At 45.3% G+C, this 17,900-nt stretch overlaps 2 protein-coding genes across 2 annotated transcripts; both read right to left on the bottom strand.

Annotated features, from left to right (window-relative positions):
• Positions 1-130: 130 nt before the first annotated feature.
• Positions 131-6,207, bottom strand: LOC103697109. The gene is made up of 3 exons (XM_008778899.4): positions 5,890-6,207; positions 1,422-1,781; positions 131-1,038 (listed from the first exon to the last, which is right to left on the bottom strand). Exons 1-3 carry the CDS (start codon positions 6,061-6,063, stop codon positions 1,012-1,014), a joined length of 561 nt encoding a protein of 186 aa, XP_008777121.1. The 5' UTR covers positions 6,064-6,207; the 3' UTR covers positions 131-1,011.
• Positions 6,208-11,154: 4,947 nt separating this feature from the next.
• LOC120110982 lies at positions 11,155-15,618 on the bottom strand. The gene is made up of 6 exons (XM_039127093.1): positions 15,584-15,618; positions 14,789-14,986; positions 13,682-14,670; positions 12,659-13,150; positions 12,534-12,541; positions 11,155-12,423 (listed from the first exon to the last, which is right to left on the bottom strand). Exons 1-6 carry the CDS (start codon positions 15,616-15,618, stop codon positions 11,155-11,157), a joined length of 2,991 nt encoding a protein of 996 aa, XP_038983021.1.
• Between the last annotated feature and the right edge of the window lie 2,282 nt (positions 15,619-17,900).

Raw genomic sequence — 17,900 nt, 5'->3', positions numbered from 1 at the left:
AAGCAGAATCGACAATAGAAGCCTGAGATTCGGTACAACACGACAGAGTATAGAATAGGACCGACAATAGAAGTCTATTTTGTACAGGAGGCTGGTGGTGATTTCTTTTAAACAATACAAATAAAATTTCAGTTGATTTCAATGTTCTAAAAATATATATCAAGCCAAGTGTGGTGGCATTTCTTTAAAACTCTAGCATTTATCAATTTAATAAATGCATAAAAAAAACTCTAAAATATGTCACTTTTGGTTTTGAGTTAATTTAGATGTTTTTTCATTGATGTATAGATCCATCCAGGATTACAGCCATCCATCAAGTACTATTTTGAACCACACAAGCCTGTCTATGTCTGGAACTAATCAAGACGATATCATAAACTGAGTCATAGCGGTCCATTAAACCTCCTTTCTTTGGCCTGTCACATGAATCAAATATGTACATAGGCAGCAAAGGTTAATTCTAATCCTTTGACGAAAGCCTAAGAAGCCTTAACCTTTTATCCTTTAACCTCCAGAGATTCTCAGCCCCAAAACAGGTTCCATTAACCCAATCATGCAGACCCAGTTCATCCTTCCAGTACAAAGATAACACTCAACCGAACACTAATTTTTCTTTCTTAAATTACCATATAACATAAATCCAAGTCCAATTAAAAGTATCCAACTAGCTAAGACAAATAACAACCAACCCAAGAAGGCATACTCCATTCTAATAGCCAAAGCAACCAAACTCGTCGAACATTGACGGAAGAAACCAAATCCAACCACATATGATCAGAACCATAGAGAATTCTGTAAAGCCACTACAAATTTCATGTGTAATTTCCAAAGAGATGGATGGTGAATCAGCTCATCTCAAATAATTGCAACCGCAGTGGCAGCAACCATTTTACGAACCGAAGGAGTTCATCACCGCCATGTGCAGCACTAGCAGGCTTTGTTCAATAGAAAAACGTCAATGTTCATCTGAGTGGTTAATTGAAAACCAGCTTACAGGCAGGAAGATGACTTTTAACCAACCTTGTACCGCTGATCAAGCTGCGAAAAAAACAGTACTTTTAATTGCAAGAGTCTGGACAAGACTATGGATCAAGAAGTCTTCCTTTAATGTCAGAACATACTCAATTAGCTGGAGAACCCAGCCAGCGCCCATTGTTGTTTATTACAGTGTAAGACATGCAAGCAACAAGCACGCTAAGAAAACAAAAGTTTCCAACAGTCTACTGCTCTTCTATATCATAATCGATGCACTAGTAGTGCCTTGTGCTTCAGGCAATCTGGAATACGGACCCGGCAGTTCCACAAATAACACCAATCATTCTTTATATGATTATGGTGAGGCCGCTGCCAGTGATGATGATATGATACATGCATAAATATGACAGCAGAAAAGCAAGAAAGTCATGCTATTGAGATCAGACCTGACTACACCAGTATGACAGATGTTCCTCCTTGCGTAGATTGCTGACAAGGCCTCCACACTGCAGACAGACAAAGCTACTTCCATCTGCAAAGGCTTCCAACATAATCTGCTTCCTCCCAGTCATTGCAAGAATGGAAGTGTCATTAGCATCAAGCAGAGTAGAAGGAACAGCCGCATGAGGTTGTGGTGGGTCAGATCTTATAGGCTGTGCTTGAGCTATAACACATTCTGCAAACAAGGAGGCCAGTTCGTCCGCAGCAGCATTAGCCTGCATTTTGTTCCTGTAGAGCTCACGTGCGCAGTTTAGAGTTTGGAAGACAGCTTGTTCTCCACCTTCAGATCTCATGGCTGCCAATACCTGTTTCCCACTTTTGCAGTCAGAATTTGAGAGTAACCTTTATAACTAGGCAGTTAAATTAAGAAATACAATATACTCATAATTACACATAAAGAAACTGACCCCCAAATTATGTCATCCTGTACAATTGTATAATGTAGCCTTGTTTCTGTTTCTACTGTCTAAAAGAATCACTCATGTTTCTGAAGGAATCGATCCAACAGCTACTAACATCAGTTATCTTTTCCTGGACTACCATTTTAACAATCTCGCCTAAAATTGAGCTTATTTATGTCTAACTTTTAAAATCTCTAAGAAGCATTTTGGGGTTAAACTGAGAGATTAAATGCATCAACAACCCTTCGTAATATTCCTACTTGTTTCACTAAAACAATTCTAAAATGGATACCCTCCTGCAAGGTGTTTTTTTTTTTTTTTTTTTTTTTGATTTTGTGGGGAGGTTTTGAAATTCTTTAGTTGAAATGTGGCCCTCCTAAACTCATTCATTAATATATGGCAGCGCCCCTATGTTTTCTCTCCAAAGGATTGGCCCCTTTTAAGATATTGCCTAATAAACACCCTCTCATTTCCCTAAACTTTTGGCAAATGTAATCTCTTTGAGCTCAATCCCAAATTTCTACCATTACTCCTAAGATCACTCCAAGTGCACCCCCTCCCTGGTCTCTCTATTATATGTGAGAGACGTCAGCATCTTCTACATTTTTCTTTCAGTAACTATACAATTTACTCCAGATAACAATGATAATGATGGGATCACAACCATCCATCTAATACCCCTTACTTTTAAGTAAATCACGTAAAGCTGTCTTTCTAGCACAAATATAGAACCATCACCTTATCACTTTTATTTAACATGATACTGTGATGTATTAGATTTTGTTTACCATATAATGTCATATAAAGTTAGAAGAAATTATCTCACTCGTCAAATATGCCTTTAGGTAAAAAAAAATGGAATTACAATGGTTTTATTAATTATTAATCTATTGATAATTGGGTGAAATTCCTTTACATTATTCAGATCTGCAAGCTATAATATGAAAACTAGGAAATATGGGAAAATACATAATGAGGTTATACGATGTAAATCTAGTTAATTGTTTTCTTATTAGATTGGCACCAATTAATGTTTGTATTTTTGATATTTTTGGCCCTCGAAATGAAAAACCCTGGCTCTGCCCCTGATACACCATCTTCTAGTATGCTGTGGTACAATTTTTTTTGATGTGCTTGATAGCCTGCATATTATAGGGAACATACTTTATCATAATACCATGGGCCTCCACAACGACCTCCTATATAACAGAGGAAAAGGTCTCGATCTATGTGCTACTCCTTCAAAGAGCCCTAATACTTGCATAATGCCCATTTTGTAGTAAATTTTAATGAAGTATATTTCCTGAGCTTGGTTAACTTAATAAAAAGTGTGATCGTATCATAAGTTCATTTCATTCTTCAGTATTATAAGGTGTCTTCTTGTTCTTCAAGAATAAAATGAAACTAGACCAAATAAAGGACAGGAGATGAAAATTCACACATATCACAAAACGAATCGAAGGTTTAAATTCCAAAATGTAGGCTCTGCGATCGACATGTGGACTTATGGACGGACTGGTGCCTTTTTTCTGTGCTTGAAGGGCACATGTATAAAAAAAATATTGTGACATTTCATTTCGTACAGCATTTTCAAACCGATCATTTTTTATATATCGCAATGGACAATTCCATCTGCTTTTTGATCAGTGATTCACCAGCCACTACATTCAGGGATCCCACCTTATTCTCAAACTTGGTGGCTCTGAGCTTCTTTTCAAAATAACAATTGTTTAAATGTTTAACTAGATACCCTTGTCCAAAATATTTTAGAAAAATAGCCTTCCCAAATCTGCCTACCAACAATTTCTTCCTTTGAATCTGATCAAATGTCTAGCTGGCCCTGTTATCCTTAAGGCCACATAAACAAGACCAATTAGGACATCAAGGCTGTTCCAAGCACTAGCAAAAGGAGCCCCTGCAATTTCAAGTAACCAAAGAAGGGAGATCCATTTCATTGTAACTTTGGCATTTGATTTTTACCCTTTGGGCACCTCTCTGTCTTTCTCCACCTTTTCCTGTCACCCTTGTTCCTGGTCCAGCAACCCCCATCCCTCTGTGGTTATCTGCTTCTCCATCTGACATGTTAGATGGATATCAGATCAGCTTTCTGTGAGTCCTACAAATCAAGCAAATGAAATGGTTTTGATAATGATGAAATGATACTAATAGGCTAGTTGGTGCTAGTTCCATTTGTAATTGAATTAGACATTATTCTCTTCACTTTCCACTTTTATTTCAAAAGTAGCAAGCTCCTTGACCTTAGCTGACATATCATTGGTGCAAGTTCTTGACAAATCATGATTTACTAATTTGACCTTAGCTCCTTGACCCCAAAGAAGCTAACAAGAAGTTCTTGACATAGCAATGGGAGGATTATTTTGCTAACTAAATTTGGGATGCAATTAATTACTTAAATATTATCTTAAATTTTTTTTTGATATTTGTTGAACTAGGTAAAATGTAAAGCAAAATTCAGTAAGGCCCAAAACTAACGGCATAATGGACAGATCTCTCTCTGAAGACAAGTTGCATAATCTCAATCTGACCACTTGTTAAATGAAAGAAATCCTCCATTACAGCCTTCAAGTCCTTACAGATATCCTATTCTAGGCCCAAGAATATCTTGCTCCTTTGCTCTGAAGGAGACTAGCTGCCAATAATCTCATTTCAACCATTTGTGACTATATAAAATCAAATATTTTGTCATGAGAGGCTTCAAAACCTTCTCAACTTTAAGTTCCAGGTGTTGCGACATGTAAATCTTTGAAACATACTGCTTCATAAGGCCTGACTATAGTTTTCATTATAAAACAAATTCCCTCCTTTAGTACTTTATTACATTCTCTTATTCAATAGCCTAAGCTCTTCCTATTTACTCAATCATTAACTCTTCCTCCTTCGACATCCAGGTGCACAAGAGAACCAAGTAATATTAAAAGTGGATCTCTACATCAGCAACAACTAGATGCTAACTTTCAAGAAAATCAAATAACTGAATTATTTTTGAATAGGAGAGAAGCTCCATGCCCATACTCTACAACATACGATATAAGATCCCACCTGACTATTCAGTCTTCATTCTCCTCTGAGAGATCCCAACCATCATATTAAAATGGTTTGTATTTTTTACCAGATTAAAAGTGAACCTAAGAAAATCCACAACAATAGGAAAATTAATCCTGGGAATCACCAGTGCCACGGCATTCTCCCAGAATCTAGCAACGACACCTCTACCTAACAACCACAACCCCCATCCATAAGTTTAGCACCACCTTGTGCACCTTATGATTTTCACCTTTTCACTTAAAGCCCTATACATCATCACAATTCACATCCTTAAATCCCATTGCAAGACTTCCATTCAGAAATTTTTCCTACCTTTCTTTTCTACAAACCCTCCAGCCAAAACCCAGACATCCGCTCCATAACAAGAACAAAAATGTATCCATTAAGAAATACAATAATTAACTTGCATTCAATCCTATTCTTTACTCTCTCTCTCTCTCTCTCTCTCTCTCTCTCTCTCTCTCTCTCTCTCTCTCGTTATATTAATTCGCAATTCATCACTTTTCCTTTGAGTACATAGTTAAAATTTCTAATTTGTTACCCAAGATAGTTTGGACTAGGTGGATTTCATCAAATTACAAGCAAACAAATCAAATGCCATCTTAAAAACTGCTTTCAAAAGAACTCGTATCGTGATGATTCCATCTAAATTTTTAATACCCCCGACCCCTGTCACAAGATTGAGCAACGCCATTACGCATCAAATCATGAGAACAGGATATGTGGTTCAAAAGTAAACAAAGAGATCCCATAAATTCGATGTTTTAAGCTGCTGCCACAAAGACGAATCAGTGCTATGCCGGAAATAACATAACATTAATCAATAAAATGATAAACCAAGAAACAAACGGGATTTAAAGATAACAAAAATTCGTTCTTTCCGACTCTCCGAAGAAAAACAAAAAAAGTGATTTCTTTTGCATATAAATAGAGAACGGGAGCTTACGGTTTGGAGAGCAAGAGAGGGCTTCCCCTGGTCGATAAGCTGGCGGGCCAAGGCGAGTAGATTCCACGCGCTCTCGTGGGCGTCGCGGCGATGGCCGCCGGCCGGCCCGTCCCCGGCATCCTTCTCCCCCATATCCCGGGTATTGCTCGCCGTGTCGGTATCCATGGCGTCCATCGTTCTTGATCGGTTTCTTTTCCTTCACTATTTGCTCAGGTTTTCATACTCCGTGAATGCGAAACCTTCTCCTCGTTCCTCCTCCTAAAACCCCATCTCTTCTGTGTCGATTAGAGAATTCTGGTAAATTCTTCCACCGCCCCTTCTTTAATCCAGTTTTCCCCTTTTTTTTTCACATTTTGAATTATTGTTTTATCTATTTTCATATTTTTATCAGCAGAATCCACGTGTCATGTGGACACCGATTTGCAAAATTTTCCTTCAGAGCGTGGATGCTTAGCGATCGGCGAAAACGGTAAAAAAAAAAAGATAAAAGAAAGGCTTGGAAGCTTGCGATCTCTATATCTATCTAATTAATTTGTCCGCTTTGCTTCTCGTTCTTTTCTTATGGGCAAAGAGAGAATGGATTAAAACCGGTAGGATGACGGCGTTCCCAATAATCACATTAGACGGTGGCTGCTTGGAATTCTTGCTTTTGCGAGAAACTTCCAGGTTTTAGTAGAAGCGCAGGCTCTTTTTTTCCCCTTTCTTATCTACCTTGTTTTCTCTATTAATCACGGTGGATCTCTCAATTAAGGCAAATGACAAGAGATAGAAGTATTATAACTATAATATAATAAAGAGTTTTTTTTTGCGCATAAATATCCTCCTAAATATCGAAGTTTGCATAAATATCCTCTCAAAATTGAAATTTGCATATATATCATTGTAAAATATTTATTTTGTTGTTTTCCTCTTTTTTTTATTCTTATTTTTGTATATGTATCCACCTCATCTAATACCGTTAAAAAATTAACGATTTCAAATTAAAATGATTAAAATATTCTTAGTAGGTAGATGCGCAAAAAAGAACATTTATAAGGCGATCACGAAGATGATAAAAAAGTAATTTCAAAATTTTATTTTATTTTATTATTAAAATAAATATGGTTTTTATTTTTCTATTCTCATAAAATACGGTTTTTATATAAATACTTCTAATATAACGGTTCTTTTAACAGAAAAAAAAATTATAATAAAAATTGCTGATTAACCACCAACTTAGCAGCCATAAATTTATCTTGGTTTAATATTAGCAATTTAGAATAACTAATTTTCTGGCACTTTTTTCTTGCCTAGAAAGGATCGTAATAAATGTTTTTGATTTTGTTAAGTATGCGGTCAAACATCAATAAAGCTATACTTTGCAAGGCATGCGCGCGCGCACAATTTTTGTTATACTGCTCATAGATTTAGCACTTCACTACAATTATTTTAACATAAGTTTATAGGGGGGGAATTTAAGGTAACACATATGCCTAGCTCTCAGTTTCACTATACAAACAGAGAAGCAACTACGTTTACTCAGTTACATTACAGATATTGTAGGCCTATGATGTATCGAAGAAAGGGTAAAAATCCAAGAAAGACACCTAAAAAATCTGGAAGAATTGTATCATTCAAATAGGCAGAGTAGTCATATGTCTACTAAAGAAAGCCAAGGATATGAGTTATCCATCCTCTGTTTCTAGAATTTGGTGAAAAATTGCTAGCAAAGTGCGATAATATTCGACACTTATATAACATATATGCTAATGCTAGTATTATGAAGATGCAATTTGAATGATCAAAACTAATTTCACTTGAACCAAGAACCAATGTTATCCAGCTAATTCAAATATTATAATTTCTTTTGGTAATTCAAATATTATATAGTCGTCCTTTTCACTTGGCAACTATCAACTTGTTCCAACAGAGTTGTTTGAGTTAGGATTTAATGAGCTGAAGTTATCCTAGTTGGGCCTCTAACAAAGGTGAGTGGACATTGTTTTCATCGATCCATTGTCCTAGAAGAGATGATGTAAAAGCTGGGACAAGATCATGTACAGAAAAAGAGAGCCCAGCGGGTGATGCCCCAGTGATGATTGCTCGCAATAATGATTCCTAAACTAGAATCATCTCTAGCTTTGTAGCTTTTATTTTTTTTTAAAGGAACAATCGAGTGCACCGGTCAGCCATGGCTTTGGATCGTGAGGGTTTGGGCCTAAACTGCAAGGCCCGGCCGCATTGGCCCGGCTGTTGGCCCGGCCTGAAGCCCATGAAGGCCCAAAGGTTGTTTGGATTTGAAACATGGCAGTGCTCTAGTAGATCACGACAGAGAAAGATTAGCCCTTCTCTTCCATGGACCGTGCCGGAGGATGGGATCTCACCTAGCCTCCACTTTTATTTAAGCCATCGACGTCTTCTTCTTTTTCCTCCCTTGATTGTTGATGACATGAGCTCCCTATTTTCGTCGAAAAATGCAGCAATCCCTCGCCAAAAGCTCAAGTAAGAGACCTTGATCTCCTTCTCTTCTGTTTCCTTTTTTTTTTTTTTTTTGGCTAAACCGGGCGATCTATACAACACGTGTACGGATACACCCAATAAAATCGGAAAACAAAACATCCCGGAGCTCCCGAGGCAGCTCCCCGTCCCCAGCCCATAAGGTGCTACATACGTGGCCACCCAATCCACAGCCCCGTTGGCTTCTCTAAACACATGCTTCGCCTGGACCACCCCTCCGTCCCTCATCATCAACCCAATATCGCGGAGCAAGGGATGGTCGGCAGCCTCGGCTTTCAGACCCCCCTGGATCCAACTAATGACCGTAGCCGAGTCACCCTCCAAGATGACTGATCTAGCTGAGAGCACGTGCTGAGCGTGTCGAAGACCCGCCCAGGCAGCTCTCAGCTCCACTCCAGGGACCGTACAGTCAAATACCTGACAGCCTCCTGCCGCCACTACCCTGGAGGTCGGGTCCCGAATAACAAAACCCGCTCCACCTCTCGTGCCACCATCCAGCACGGACCCATCAAAATTGACTTTGAGGAAGCTTGGAGGTGGGGGCTCCCAGGTGAAAAACACCGTGTGAGGAGCTGCCGAGGCAGAAAGGGAACCCCAGATATCCCGAGCTATCAAAAGTCCATCTAAGGATAAAGCATGACTAAACTCTGCCGCCTGCGCCCGGGCGCTCTCCGCCACGAGCCTAGGCGACTTGCTCTGCTCACCAAAGGTTCGAGCATTCCTGGCCAGCCATATCTGGTATGCTGTGCAGGTCGCTCTAATCGCCTCTTGGCGAGTCAATGGGTTACCCGACCACCAGCGGATAGTTCGTAGGAACTGGTCCCCACGGGTCCAACCATCCCATGGCAGCCCCGCCGCACACCACGCCGCCCTCGCCCATATGCACTGAAACAGTGCATGGTCCACCGACTCATCAGCTCCGCATGCCACGCACTCTGGGGGCAACCTCAAACCCCGTTCGCTCAATACTGCTCTTGTCGGAAGTCGAACCCAAACGACCTTCCATAAGAACAGTGCGACCCTCGGATGGAGGCCTAGGCGCCAGATCCAGGCACAATCCGGCCCTGGCTCATGCTCTGGCCGGAGCACACGGGAGAGGTCCCCCACCCTCACTCCGGTCCTACACGACGTGCTCCACACCCGGGTATCCGGACCCACATGCCCCGGGATCGGAAGGGATCTAACCCTCTCAGCCAAGTGTGCCCCAAACATGTGACCCATCCTATCCTCATCCCAGGCAGTCCCGCCCGGGACAAGGAGGTCACAGACCCGCAGTCCCTCCACTGCCTCAATGTCAACCATAGTCGGCCAGCGTCTCAAGGGTAGGGCACCCACCCATGGATCACCAACCACATCAATACTTTGCCCATTTCCTATCAACCATCTAGTGTTCTCCTCGACCATGGGAAGATATCTGGCAATCTCTCGCCACATGAATGAACAGCGACGCCCACTGCGAATCGCCCCTGCAGTGCCAGTACGGCCATATCTGGTAGCCATGGTCTGACTCTAGAAACCCTGTGGCTCCAGCGTGAATCGAGCTGCATGTCGGGCAATCAGCGCCTCACGTCGCTCCACCAGAGACGAGACCCCGAGGCCACCCTCACTCACTGGTAGGCAGACACTCTCCCATGCCACTAGATGCATCCCGTGACCCCCTCCATACGACCCCCACAGGAAGCTCCGAAGTAGCCGCTCAATCCTCATTAGCACTGTTTTCGGAACTACTGTGTTGGCCAAGAAGTGGACAGGCATGGAAGCTAGCACTGACCTAATCAGCGTCAATCTACCCATCATGGAAAGTGAAGATGCCCTCCAACCCTCCAGTCTGCTCTGAATCCTCTGCACCAGACCAGAACACTCCGCCACCCGTAACCTCTGACCCGTGATGGGTACTCCCAGGTAACTCCAGGTCCCGTCCTGAGCCGGCATCCCAAGTAACCCCCGAATCTCCTGTCTGACCCTATGCTCAGTGCTAGGGCTGAAGGAGATTGTTGACTTCTGAAGGTTTACCTTCTGACCCGACATAGCACAGTACTCCGCTAATACTCTCCTGAGTACTCGTGCATCCTCTACCCGCGCCCTGGCCAGGAGTAGGCAATCGTCTGCGAATAGTAGATGCGATATAGACCGAGACCCTGGGGCGGGAACAAACGCCTCCAGCTCCCGGTTAGCACAAGCACCCCGCAGAGCCCGAGACAGGACATCTGAACAGATGATAAACAAATATGGGGATAACGGACATCCCTGTCTAAGCCCCATAGTAGATCTAAAGAAAGGGGAGGGCGTACCGTTGATCAAGATGGAGAATCTCGACCCCTGGACACACCCCAACACCCACTCAATCCAGGTCTCATGAAACCCGAAGCACTCCAAAGCGCGTCATAAGAAGCTCCACCGAATCCTATCATAAGCCCGTTCCATGTCCAGCTTGACAGCCATCATGCTTCTTCGCTTAGAGGCCCGTCGCAGATCCCACATCATTTCTTGGGCCAACATGATGTTATCAGAGATATTCCTACCCCCCACAAAAGCACCTTGCTCCTGGCAGATGAGGCCTGGCAGCAGATGCTTCATCCTACCCACCATTATCCTTGCCACCACCTTATAAAGGGTTGTGCACAAGCTGATGGGCCTGAAATGGCTGGGCTCCCTCGCATCCTGGCGTTTAGGTATCAGCGCGACATAGGTAGCTCTCCAATCATCAGGCATCACTGCCTGACTGAAGAAATACCGTACTGCCTCCACCACTGCAACCCGAATGACACCCTAATATCTCCTAAAGAAGAAAGGTGGAAAGCCGTCCGGCCCTGGGGCCTTGTCCCCTGCAAGGGCCCAGACCGCCTCCTGCACTTCCTCCCCTGTCACATGTCGAACCAGGAGTGCATTCTTCGACATTCCGATTTGCGTATCAGCCCTCGGGAGCTGGCCGACATCCCCGAGATCTCTATCCTCCGTCCATCTGGACCGAAAGAAATCTAGCAGTACCTGACTAACCTCTGCCTCCCCCTCCACCTGACGACCAGTCCCATCTTGCAGGGAGCGAATCATGCTCCTCTGCCTCCTGATGACCGTCGTCCGGTGGAAGAAGCTGGTATTCCGATCTCCCTCTCTAATCCACTGGACCCTAAACTTCTGTCTCCAGAAAACCTCATGCTGCCGTAGCAACGAGTGATGATCGGCAAGTAGCCCCCGTAGGCTTATCATATCCGCCTCCGGGAGCTCACCTTCCTGATCTTCCCTGCTTTGAAGATTGCTAATGGCAGCCTCTACCACTTCCATCTTTCTAAAAATATCTCCCACAACCTCGCGGTTCCAACGACGGAGCCGCCTCTTAGTTAGTTCCAATTTTCGTGATACCCTCTGCATGGCATTGCCGTGTACCGGCAAGGACCATGCCTCCCGAACGATATCCCAGGATTGAGGGTAGGACAACCACACCTTCTCAAAACGGAAAGGGCTATGATGGCCAGTGTCCGAAACTGTTGATAACAACAGTGGACAATGGTCAGAGGCAATACGGGATAAGTGTCTGACCTGGTAGGTGGGAAATCGGATGATCCAATCAGGGCTCGCAATAGCCCTATCTATCCGCTCCCAAACCCTAGTCATACCAGACTGGTTGTTACACCACGTGAATCGCGGTCCCGAGAAACCTAGATCCACTAAGCCATTCTGAGATACAAAATTCCAGAACTCTCTTCGGTCTACTGTATCGGTAAAGGGTCGTCCTCCTCTCTTCTCACTCGCACTTAAGATACAGTTGAAGTCACCTATCACCATGGTCGGAAACCCCTGGACAACCAGATTAGTAATCTCGTCCCAGAGAACTCTCCTATTCCTATAATCAGTGCTCGCATACACCCCACACAAAACCCATGGAGCCGCATCAGGCTCGGTAATGATCATGATAACCTGTTGGGGGCAGTTGTGGAAGACATCCACAGACGCCACCCCCCGCTTCCATAATACCAAAATACCCCCTGAAAGCCCTTGGGAGTCTATCGCATAGGACTCCCAGTCAGCCTCCAGACGACGCTGCACACAACGAAGTCCGTTACCAGACAATCGCGTCTCACAGAAGAAACAGATCTCTGGGCTATGGACCTGCACTAACCTCCTGAACGATGTCCTAAAGGACGGCTTACCTGCCCCTCTGCAATTCCAAGCTAGGATCCTCATGGAGAAAAGTCTGAGAGGTCGGCCACAGGCTCATCCACCCCCTGGGCCATCGGGTCCAGCACTACCTCGGGGTGCATCCCCCCTAGCTGACCGTCATCCTCACTCACTCCGGAGACAGCCCGCATAACAGCCGCTCGGACCCTCTGTACCACCGTCGGATGATCCACCGCCAGTGTACTGGTGGTCCCTGCGACCGCAACCCGGTCATCACTGGTCTCCCTACTATCCCCCCGGGGCACCCCTTCCCGGGCAGCCTGAGCCAGCTGCTCAGCCTCAAGGTGGCTAACTAAAGCCCGACCCCCTGCCCCATGGGCCCCACCGCCTAGGTCACACTCGCCCGGGCTAGACTCCTGCGGGGGGTATACTATGACTCCAGTGCCTGCCAGAGAGGTCTCTGGCCGGGGTCTCTCCCCCACCTGAGGTGGGGAACCAAACCAGAATACTGTAGATGCTCCCCGTGCTGGATCCTCGATGGTGTCCATCAGGCCAGGCACACTCAGTGCTCCTGGTGACCCGAGCCTCTCTCGTCCTACAGTCTCCGGCTCCATCACATCATGGCTGCTCGCCGGGCCCATACCCTCGCCTATAAGGCCAAACTGGAAAGGACCAAGCCCCGAGAGAGCAGCCCCGGGGTCAGCCAGCTCACGAACAGTCTCACTCGGAGCCAACTGCCCGTGGGGCCCAGCCAGCATGGGCGGCCCGCCAGGCGCACACGGCCCAGCAGGCGCGCGCGGCCCGCCAGGCCTGCGCGCGACGGAGCCCTTGGGCGCACGGGACCCCCTAGGAGCGCGCGACCCATTTGAATCACGCGCTCCCGTGGGCGCCAAGGGCACCCGAATGACACGCGCGCGCGCACGTGCCATGCGCATCACGCGCAACGCACGTGCGCGCGCCTTACCCATGCCAAAGGACCCCAATGGGCCCTTGTCGACTCGCGGCCCATCATCCCTAGGCCGCTTGCCCGACGGGCCCGTGGTCCCACCCGCGTCGGTCTGTGGGCCGGGTATCGCGACCGGGCCAGCCCAATGCACGTCCGGCCCAGGCTTACTAGGCCCACCATACGGGTCAACCCGGCCGACTCTGGGTTGAAACGCCGAGTCGACTCGGTTGCTACTGCGGTGGGATTCCGGTGCTCCGTCGCCCTCCCCCTCCATCGGCGTTTTCAGCGGCGAGTGGCGACGGGCGATCTTGGTTGGTTTCTGCCAACCGTCGCGGTCCAGAGGGGGTATGACCGGTGAGCTAGCCCGGTCTTCCGGAGACAGCGGCCGAGGCGAGGGCACCTTGGCCTTCGGCTCGGCCGTCTTCCCCGGTCGCGGCAGCGGCGACGGCGGCGGCGGCGGCCCTCGTGGGAGCCGGGGTCGGTTTGCCACTAACCATGGCCCAAAGATCAGCCCTTGGTCGACCTCCCCGGTTCCCATCTCCGGCCCTATTTGAGAAGCCCCCAAATCCACCCCCACCTCCTCCGACTGCTCCGGCGCCGAATGACAGCACGCCTTCACCGAGTGGCCAACCCTGCCACAACCGGTACAATAGTCGCCAATATTCTCGAAGACGAAGGGCTGCCACCGCACCCTCGTCTTTCCCCGAATCAGGACCCCCGGGAGGAGGGGCTCGGTGGCATCAATCGCCAGCTTCACCCTAGCGAAGCCCATGGCTCGCCGTTGTTCGGTCACCCCGTCAACGGCGAGCGGCCGCCCCGCTTGGGTAGCTATTTCCAGTATGGTCGCGGCCGACCAATATTCCGGCGGGAGCCGGGGTAGCCGGAGCCATACAGCGGCCATTTTCACGGCTACCTCCCCCGGCACAAACTCCGGCATCCACGGCTCCATGGCGAGGAGTTGCCCCGCCACCACCCATGGGCCGCCGTTGAGCGCTCGGTCTCGGTCGGCTGTCGACCCAAATCTCAGGGCTAGGTGGTCGTCGGCTAGCGGCACGGCCTCCACCTTCCCTGCCAATCTTCCTCGGGTGGCCACATCCTTGGCCACCCACTCGGCCGGCACCCGACGGCCGAGGCTGCGGACCACCACCGAGAGGCCGTCCCACTCCCTGCGAGCGGCCTCGATGGGCGCCTCCGACGGCTCGAAAACCGTCGGAAAGCGGCGACTCAACCGAGCCACATCCGCTTCCGAGGGCCAGTGAGTCACTCATGGCCCCAGCCTCGCCGGAGCCCTGGATGTCTCCCCCCGTCCCGCAAGATTTTTACCCTTACCTTTGCCCATACCTTTGCCCGCCACCACTGCCGCATATGTCCTTGTCCCCGAAGGGCCCGCCTGTTGATCCATCGGCGTAGCTCCGGCGAAGCTTGTCCCCGGACCTTTGCCCATACCTTTGCCCGCCACCACTGCCGCATTTGTCTTTGTCCCCGAAGGGCCCGCCTGTTGATCCATCGGCGTAGCTCCGGCGAAACTTGTCCCCGGACCTGCACACAGAGAGTTAAAGGAAGGAGCAGTTATCAGGGAAAAAACAACGGCCCCACCTCAGCCCCCGGTAGACTCCCGTGCCCCCCACGGAGGAGAACCTCGCCGAGGGCCGCCGGTGACCTCGCCGGAGAAGCAAATAGCCGTGAAGACTAGCCGTTAGGCTGCAGAACAACTAGGGACAGTAGCCGTTGGCTTCTCTCTCTAGAACCAGAGTTTCTCTCTCTGGACGTCTCCTTTCGCTTCAATACGGCTTGTTTCCTTGTTCATAAGCTTCACTTTCGATCGAGTTCTTGTTAAAAAAAGAGGCTCTATTTTTAGATCCGACAAACCCTTATTTTTCGATCTGAAACTCCTTTTTTTTCGGCCTCCTTCGCAGTTGGTGCTTGTTGCCGGAGATGGGGACTTGTCCCTTATATTGCTCTAGGCCGTTATCAGAGCCCCACCATCGAGGATCATGAAGGAAGAGAAGAGGGGGAGGGGGACGAAACCGCCATTTTTGGCCCTTTCTTCATTTTCTTTTTGTCGTCGGCTACCCTGTCATCGCCGCCGGTTGCCTCTTTATCGCCTGTCTTCTGGCTGTCGACCACCACGAGCACCTCACCATGGCCTCTTCCTCTTTCTTCTTCTTCATCCTCTCTTTCCTCTTCTTATCTTCTTCATATTTTTTTCATTATTTCTCTCTCTTCTTCTCTCTCTAAGCTCACCTAGGGATTTTGGTTTAAGATCATGTCTTTCTTTGCTCAGATCCAAGTTGACTTCTAAGTGGAGGCCCTGAATCACCCCAGTATATGGGCGATAGGCCGGTCTGTTACCTCGGCTCTTGTCAAATCTCTTTAGAATTTGATCATTATTGACCTTCATTGGGTTACTTAAATCATATCTAATCTTAACCAGTTCAGTTCACCTTGTTCAGACTGATCTATGAAGTCGAGTACCACCGCCTAACTGATCGTGCCTTTCCTTTACCCTAATTTGAGCATGAGGTTGTACCTCCAATAATATCTTAATTTTTAACTTTGCTTAGCTTCTAAGATAATGATAAAATTAATTATATTTTAATAATATTAAAACAGACGAACCTAACTCGTATAACTGAAGTGAGATTTTGAAGTGAAAAGAGATAAGTATCTAACGCTTCAAAGTATGTTTTCTTATCTTTAGAAAAATTAAGATTAGTTTATTAAATTTGATTATAATCTCTATTTGATATTTAATTAAACAGGTTAGGCATGTTATTATTATTATTGTCCTAATTATTCTAAAATATGTATTTTAATACTCTTGTAATTTGAAAATTATGACTGGGTAAATTATAAAAAAAATTTATATATGTATTCTTAATACGGCTATAATCGGGCTCCGCTAATGAAAATTATTTGTTGGCCTTATCGATTTGTAATCTAAGAAACTGGTTTCGATATTGAGCCACCGGTAATTAAAATAGTGGTATCTATTATCAAGTACTTTGTGCACCTTGTATCTGCTATATGATCGATGCCACTTGGTTATGTGGCCATAGCTTGATATTGGATTTAGTAGCAATTTAGAAAAATTAAAATAATAAATTTCAAAAGAGATATATATATATATTATTTAAGATTTGATTTATTTCTAGTTAGTATCATGTTATTTATTTATTATTTATTTGGCATACTTAGACCCCACTTTATTGTGTTATGTAGGTTATTGGGCTGAAGTAGCTAATTATTCATTTTTCTCTCTATTTTTCAGATCATGATAAATAATTGCTCAGAACTTGGGCGAGTGCGCTAAAAAGATATTCACAATTATTGGACTTTAGGTTTAGACTAGTTAGACTAGTTTAGTTTGAACATTTTATTTGATTTGAATCATAATAGTGGTTAGCATATTTTGACTTATGCTATTTTGGGACAATTAATTATGAGAAAAATTTATTTAGATCTTGATTAAATAAATTTTTGAGAATCAAAAAATTATTATTGTTGTTTTGAGATTATTATAATATGATCTGTAGCCTTGTATGTTTGTATGATTCATTCTGCGAGTATACGGCATCTGTTACGCTCTAAGTTCGGGCGTGAGATAAACAATGATGGCACGATTGTTTGTTAAAAGAGAGAGATAGAGCATGTGGGATGCATGAGGGTTGGGAGGCAAAAGTTCTCTCTTGCCCCAAACTGGATAAAATGTCAAGAAGAATAAAGGTAAGTGCATGTGAGGCACTAGGAGCTGCCGGTGGGTGCCATTGGAGCTAATACATGTGAAGTACTATATACACTTCTTTGGGAACAGAAAGCGGAGCAAGTTATATATCTTGGGGAGCATGTAGGGGCAACTTTGTTCATTAGTTGGCCAGTGTAGCATGTACTTCGTTCCCCTCGTATTATGATATGGTGTATGCGGAGTAGCTACATCACTATGATGTGGCAAGGTTTATAGCATCCTCTCTTTTTTTTCTTCTTTTTTTTTTTTTTTCTAAGACGGATGGATCATACCTAACGAGTATGGATGCACCCAATAAAATCAAAAAACAAAATATCTCAGAGTATCAAGAACAACTCCTCATCACCAGCCCACAGAGTATTACCGGAATGATTGGCTATATAAGCAGCCATAGGTTTATAACATCCTTGCTAAGGTGTCTTTTGCACCTATTGGTGTCTCATGCTGAAAGTGATTCAGCATTTTAGCCTCATGCATGCTTTCCCCAATTGGCATGTTGATTTTTTTTTTTTTTTTGGTGAGAAGGAAGGAGCGTGAAACATGCTATATCAAGTGCAATTCTCATGCCACTTCAGACTTACATGCAGAGTTCAAAGTACATGTCTTGAAGTTGCTCATGTCAACTATACAACAGTTTAGTGGTCTTATCTCCTCCCTAGCTGGAGGAGATTCAATATTTAAAAATAGGAAGGTGTTTCTCTAAGTACT

The sequence above is a fragment of the Phoenix dactylifera genome, chromosome 1 (assembly GCF_009389715.1).
Source record: "Phoenix dactylifera cultivar Barhee BC4 chromosome 1, palm_55x_up_171113_PBpolish2nd_filt_p, whole genome shotgun sequence".
Lineage (NCBI taxonomy): Eukaryota > Viridiplantae > Streptophyta > Magnoliopsida > Arecales > Arecaceae > Phoenix > Phoenix dactylifera.
Note: the sequence above shows the minus strand (reverse complement) of the source record. Positions and strands in the feature narration are given on the sequence as shown.

Bases quoted from the DNA above. Each gene is read 5' to 3' on its own strand.
- LOC103697109 (XM_008778899.4), bottom strand. From the start codon at position 6,063: ATGGACGCCATGGATACCGACACGGCGAGCAATACCCGGGATATGGGG. The intron at 1,782-5,889 runs GTAAGCTCCCGT...AGTGGGAAACAG, and splicing joins CCTCTCTTGCTCTCCAAACC to GTATTGGCAGCCATGAGATC. The intron at 1,039-1,421 runs GTCTGATCTCAA...TTTTTTTCGCAG, and splicing joins TGTCATACTGGTGTAGTCAG to CTTGATCAGCGGTACAAGGT.
- LOC120110982 (XM_039127093.1), bottom strand. From the start codon at position 15,618: ATGAAGAAGAAGAAAGAGGAAGAGGCCATGGTGAG. The intron at 14,671-14,788 runs GTATGGGCAAAG...GGCTCGGTTGAG, and splicing joins GGCAGTGGTGGCGGGCAAAG to TCGCCGCTTTCCGACGGTTT. The intron at 13,151-13,681 runs GTAGCAACCGAG...TTGGCCTTATAG, and splicing joins AGCACCGGAATCCCACCGCA to GCGAGGGTATGGGCCCGGCG.